The sequence below is a fragment of the Hipposideros armiger genome, unplaced genomic scaffold (genome assembly GCF_001890085.2).
Source record: "Hipposideros armiger isolate ML-2016 unplaced genomic scaffold, ASM189008v1 scaffold_66, whole genome shotgun sequence".
Lineage (NCBI taxonomy): Eukaryota > Metazoa > Chordata > Mammalia > Chiroptera > Hipposideridae > Hipposideros > Hipposideros armiger.
The window spans coordinates 2,875,394-2,881,929 of NW_017731416.1; the positions used below are offsets into that span (position 1 = coordinate 2,875,394).

The 6,536-nt window shown below is 49.3% G+C and overlaps 1 protein-coding gene across 1 annotated transcript in view; it reads left to right on the forward strand.

The window, feature by feature from the left end:
• FSTL4 (follistatin like 4) overlaps positions 1-6,536 on the forward strand; it is a 414,473-nt gene that overhangs the window by 382,852 nt on the left and 25,085 nt on the right. The window contains exons 9-12 of the mRNA XM_019642158.1: positions 1,420-1,581; positions 1,981-2,115; positions 3,064-3,295; positions 5,699-5,738. Coding sequence (XP_019497703.1) covers positions 1,420-1,581; positions 1,981-2,115; positions 3,064-3,295; positions 5,699-5,738 — 569 coding nt within the window. The remainder of the gene's footprint in view (positions 1-1,419; positions 1,582-1,980; positions 2,116-3,063; positions 3,296-5,698; positions 5,739-6,536) is intronic.

The window sequence follows — 6,536 nt, forward strand, 5'->3', positions numbered from 1 at the left end:
TACCTAAATGTGTTTAAAATAAGAGCCTTTGCTTTGGGGGCATCACCTGATCCATTATGTTAGATGACAACAAACGACCAAGAGTGACTTTGCCTTTCAGAACAGGAAAGGTCAAATGTATGTCAAAGTCAAGGCTGTAGTTTATTTGAAAATGTGTGTTGGTGGCCAGCCCTGGATGGCCAAGGGCAGATGTACATGTCTGGGAGGATGGTCTGGGGACTGTAGAGCCCTCGATGTGCTAGACTGATTGACAGCCCTCAGGGCACTTTCTCCCCATGCTCCACCTGCTTATCTCGCCTCGCCCCACCTTGAGTAGGGCTCGCACTTCATGCCTGTACCAGCTGCACCCGAACTGCAGGTTTCATGTGTGCCCATTGTGGCTGGGGGCCAGCTGCTAGGAGGGGCATAACCATGGCTGTGTTTGCTCCTCCAAGGTCTCAGCGTGGGGAACATGTTCTATGTCTTCTCTGACGACGGCATTATCATCCTGCACCCCATGGACTGTGAGATCCAGAGGCACCTCAAACCCACTGAGAAGATCTTCATGAGCTACGTAAGTTTCCATGCCTAGGGCACTTCCCTGTCACACCAGACAGAACTGTAAAAGGCAGTCTTTCACCTTGGGTGTCATTTGATTCTTAAATTCCATCTTCTATGTGTGCTGCGGCTCCAAATTTGTCCCAAGGCCAAGAAAGAAACATACAAAGCATACAAGGCTGAGTTTGAACTCTCATTCCTTCCCCCAGTGGCCACTTCCATGCACTAAGCCCAAGGTGAGGCTCAGGGCGTACAGATGGGTTCTTGGCCTCCCAAGATGGTAGAGGAGGCAGCAAAGTGAACTGACAGCTGCCCAATGGGTGCTGTTAGAAGGATGTGCAAGGTGCCCTGGGACATCAAGAGAGGCTTCCCTAGACCTGGAGAGGACAAAGTCAGAGATGACTCCTGGGACAGGCAATATTTTAAAGACCAAAAAGGAGTTGGTGATGGGTTTCTAGGGGAACTGTCATGAGCATGGTGAACAGAGACAAAAAACATGTCATGTTCACAGAACCAAAAATACTCTGTATGCCTGGAGNATCTGAATTTTATTCATTCACAAATAAATGTCAGTGGCTGTTGCTCTTTACATGTTGCAGCTGAACCGCATTAAATATTTGAATGTCTTTCTGATCATATTTAGAATAATGATGAAAGCCATGAATTATAGGGTACACAGCCTGATGTGTTTATTGCCTGTAATCCATTTTATAGCTTTCTTTTAGGGCTTGAGTTGCTGAACAGGATAATTATAAGCTGGTTACAAAGACAAGACCCGAGTTGCCTCTCGGTTTACTTCTCTGGATCGGGGTTTCAGGGCTGGACCACAGGCCCAAGGCCAGGTGAGGGTCTTCTCTTACCAGCGCTGACTCTCGCCCACAGTGCCACCTGTCATCCGCGTCTATCCCGAGACACAGGCACAGGAGCCAGGGGTGGCGGCCAGTCTGAGATGCCACGCAGAGGGCATTCCTATGCCCAGAATCACTTGGCTGAAAAATGGCATGGATGTATCAACCCAGATGTCTAAACAGCTCTCCCTTTTAGGTAAGAACCGCCCTCAGTGTCTCAGTGCTGTTCCCATCAAGTTCAAGCTGGCACTCACCCCAGGAATGGAGATGAGAGATGTGATTTGTTTCTAAGTCAGACATGTTGGGAGTGAGCAAACGTCTCCTTAAATTTTCCTGCTATCTGGGCTCACCCAGGTCTTACAGCTCTCTCAGAGCAACAGTGAGAAGCTGTTCATCAGGTAGCACATGCCCCTCAGTTCATTTCAGCTGTGCTGGCCCTTTCTGGGCATATAATAGGGATGTTGGCTACACTCAGCCCTGCTTAGGGGCTGGGTTGTTAATACCAACACTCTCAGTAGCCCTGTGAAGAGAATGGGGAGGGTGTGAGTGGGGGTCCCAGCTGAGCAGGCCACCCTGAGCACTGCCCTTTCTGCAGCCAGTGGGAACGAACTCCACATCGGCAGCGTCCGGTATGAAGACACAGGGGCGTACACCTGTATTGCCAAAAATGAAGTGGGCGTGGATGAAGACATCTCCTCGCTCTTCATTGAAGACTCAGCTAGGAAGACCCGTAAGTCCACTCTTGCCTTTGAGCTCCTCGCTAAGCTGGTTGGGGTGTATTGGGAGGCAGGGAGGGAACTAACTGGCCAGGGCCAAAGCCATGAACCACACGCCCCTGAAGATGGGCTAACGCCCATATTCTTTATGCTCAAAGATGAGGATAGAGGGCACCCAGAGGGGAGCAGACCTTCCCTGGCAACCTAGATGAGTCTGGAAACACAGACAGGGAAGCTCTCTGGACAGCAGACAGAGAGCCCAGGACCACAAGGAAGCTCGCATTTCTTGGCCTCAGTTCTGCTTCCTACTTGCGGTATGACTGGGACCTCTACCCTCGTCTACAAAATCCCTCCTACTGTCCACCCCCCAGGTGGTGCTGCCCCATCATGGCCTGGGAGGAGCCTGCGCACACGTGCCTTTACTCCAGAAATGGCAGCCCGCGTGTCGAGGGTGCTCTCCCTTGTAGCCACTGCTCCCCCAGTGGGTCTACTGGTGTGATTTCAAGGACATGGTCATTGCACATGGTCTCTTACCCTTAGTCAAAGACTCCAAGCTGAGTCTTTATCATCTGAGTCTTTATCAGAAGTATTTCAGATGGTCTTGATAGGGAGCATCCTACCTGAAAATGAGTTTTCCTGGAAGCAATCCAGGAGGTCCGGGGAGGATGTTGCTCCCTCTTTATCATCCTTGCAAGTAGAGAGTCGCATTAGCTTCTGTGATCCTGAGGCCTGGTTACAAAGACTCGTGAGGAACTGAAAGGGTCCTGAGGTCTGGAAGCCTTTGTCCTGTCCAGAGTCCCCCCAGTACAACTGCGGGGTAGTGAGCGGGGCAGACTCAGTGTGTGATGGACTAGATAGCAGTGTCTCATGAATGGAATCACAGCAGGGGAGGTTCTCACACTGCTTTCTTCTTTTCCTCTCCTCGATCATGCTCCCACTTTCCTGAACCTCTGCTGCTGCAGTTGCAAACATTCTCTGGCGAGAGGAAGGTACCCAGCTGACTTGTTCTGTATTGTGCCTGTCATCACGTGTGTTTGTGGTTTTCCAATGGGCCATCTCTCCAGGAGCCGCCATCAGCTTTTCCAGACACCAAGCAGTCCCCACCAGTGGGGTCCATGTGCCAAATTGGATGGGAAGGGGGAGGTCAATGTCAAACTCAAGTGGCAAACAGGGAAGCAGATTTAAAACCTACTAGTGTCTTTAATGGAGGCTGGTGCATTAGAATTTAAAAATGGAAAGTTTCCATTTAAAGCTAATCGAAACCTCCCCTGAAGACGACCCATTGGCAGGGGCTCATGGTCAGATCTGGGCCTTAAACTTTTTTCCAATAGCTGATATTGGTATTGGGGTTTAGTGTGTACTCGTACTTTGAGGAAATCCTGAAGAAGAAAAGCTACCATGATTTCTGTAAATGTATATTTACATATATATTTTTTTAATGAGGCATTATTTAATTTGTATTTAGCGAACCATCTTCAGACATTAGGTTGGCCCATACAAATTGCCATTTTTGTACAGTTGGACAATTTCAGATGGTTCAAAGTATAGCAGGCACGTGTGGGAGCTGGGTTAGAGAACCTGGGCCACTGCTTGGGGTGATGTGCATGGGAGGACCCCAGCCCTAACTCTGACCCCCTCCCCCAGAGCAGAGTCCAAATTCCCTGTAAGGTCACTTCTCCAGTTCAGCGGGCTGGGGGTGGGGGGGCAGTATGAGAAGCAGCAAGAATGCACATGTGATGTCGGGGTTCAGCACAAAAGCCCCCCTTTAAAAACCAGCGTATTTCCTATCTGATTTTGCCTGAAGAACATCACATGGTGTTACACCCTAGAATGTGCATGTGTACACACACTCAGGACAGTTTCCTGAACGTCAGGCACTAAAGCTTACACAGGAAGTCTGGGAGCAAGAAAAAGGCAGAGCCCAGAAAGTGAGGAATTGCTGCCAATGGGCGTTAGGAGCCCTTGGAAAAGCAAGTCGCAGCAGCAGTCGCTGCTCATGGACAGTTGTCCCTTGATGTTGCCTGACACTAGTTCCTAGGCCACAATGCACACGGAGGGAGAGCTTTCGCTCTGTGTCTTTAAGGGGCGATGTTTTTCTATGGTGAGGTACTGCAAAGGGACTCAAGTTTCAAAAGTGGAGACCTGCAAAGGATGCAGGAGGCCCCCAGGGTGTGTGAAATGCAGCTACAGAGGCCCACTTAAGACCCACCGCTGCCTTAGGGCTGGTGGAGCTGCACTAATATNTTTTCGAAAAAGGGTGCATCTTATATATGGGGAAATATGGTACAGCCTACTGACCAAAACTCTGCCATCTACTCAACTTAAACCCTGTTGCTCCCTCTACCACATTCAGAGGGTAGGGAAATTTCCTAGATAAGCTACTATTTCTTTCCTCTTTAAACTAAGGGGAGTCAGAGAAGGGAGGTCTACTGGGTTCCAAGCAGCCCTCCGGGTATGCCTTAGCTAGACCCCATTTACGTCCTCCAACACCAGTGGCCTGATCTGTGACAATGCCCTTCTGACACACCCTGGAGCCCTCCCCGAGAACTACAAACAGAGAAACTGGGGGAATGAGTCAGATTTTATTATTGTTGGGTCTCTGTGTGCCATAGGGTGCTTCTGAGCTCATGTTATAGAAACAGCTCTGGGCAGCTCTGAGGGTGGGTTTATTCCATTGCCAGTTGTCCATTTGGCTTTCTCCGTGACCCCCCCCAACTTTACTCCATAAGTCTGTTACTAAGCAAGGACCCGCTGCCTGATGCACATAGGAGCCAACATGGTACCAGCTTTTGAGAAAAGAAAAGGCTTTTATTGCTAAGTCAACCCACAAGGAGACAGGAGACAAGGCTCAAGTCTGTCTCCCAGGTCAAAGGTTTGTGTTACATTTAAAGGAAGAAGCAGGGGAAGTTGTGCATATTCTATAGCGTTACATTATTGTAACATAGTAAGAGCTTAGTGCGAAGACGCTAAGGGATCACGGCTTTTTATGCATTGCATGTTTGTTGGGGTGGGGGATGGTATGTAATCTGCAGTAAATTTTGACCTGGTGACATTGAAAACTTGTTCTAGGGTGAATTCTTTCTCTAGTACACATGTGTGACTGGCTGACTGTATGATCTATGACCTTGCTCTGTTATCTCTGGAAAACAACTTAATCTCTCATTAGGAACAAAACAGGGCAGTTTAGACAGGTCAACCAAAGGAAAGACTTGAAACTCAGACTGAGTTGATCAGATGATTAGCAGCCTCCTGAGTTCCAACAGGAGTTGCAGAGTCCATTGTTTCTCACAAGGAGGCCGCGGGGTTTGTCCTTGGCCCATCCAAGCACAGATCACTAGAAACTTTGCTCAGGTTCCAGGATGGACACCACTACCTCCTTCTACATAAGCATCAATTTGTTCTACATATCCGGTCCCAGGAAAAGTCTTCTCTCTGCTAAGGTACTGGGACGCTTTCTTTTACAGACAATGGAAGCTTCCAGATAAATAGCTGCCCACTTCAGGAAGGGTCCATCTCCCACCTNGCCTGAAATGTAGCTACAGTGGCAAACCCCATGGAGATTCTATTATGCTTTCAATCTTATGTGGGTCCTTCCAGCCATCAGTTTTCGGAGAAGCCCCAGGAGGCTGTTCCTGGGGTCTGTGGTTGTGCAAGAACTTTGACCCCCCCCCTGGGGCCCCTAGGTTCCAGTGAGAAGTTTGCCAAGTGAGAATGTACAGAAGCGAAGGTCCTGCTGGGGGCTGAGATGCGGCACTCATGGGCAGCTGGCTTCGTCTGGCTCTGGGGGACAGGCTGCCCAGCACCCAGGATTCCCCACTGGGAGCTATGCGTTTCCTCCCAGGCAGGACCAGCTTCTGAGACGCTGGGGTCAAGCTGTTCGCGATGGCAGCATCCTTCCTGCCTGGAGCCCCTCTCAGCACAGAATCACAAGTATCTGAGGCTATGACATGGGTTCAAGGACCTCTGTCCACACCAGAAGCCACAGGCACTGGTACCGTCACCATGGGCCTGAGGCCTAAAAATTGCCTTCAGGGTCATTGAAAGCAGGTGAAATGGTGATTCCTATTTGCCTGTCTCACTGTTTTCTAACTCACTAAAAATGTACCTGATAGTCTAAGTCAATACACTGGTTTTCTCAGCATGGTAGAAAAAAAGGGAGTTTTCTGTATATCTAATTTTCTTAAAATTTATAGAAATCTTTTTCTTCTTCTACCTTTAAGAGTAATGAAGGGGGCGGGAGAAAGGAGGAGGGAGAACTCAACCCTCAGCCATCTTTGCCAGGTTTGCCTTTTATGGAGAGGCAGGGCGAGGGACAGAGCGCAGAGCAGGGGCTCAGGTCTAACCCAGCTCTGGCAAGTGGCTTGATCCAAGGCCCTCACCCCTTTGGACCTGTTTCTTTGTCTTTAAAATAAGGAGGCTGAACTAGCTGGTCCCC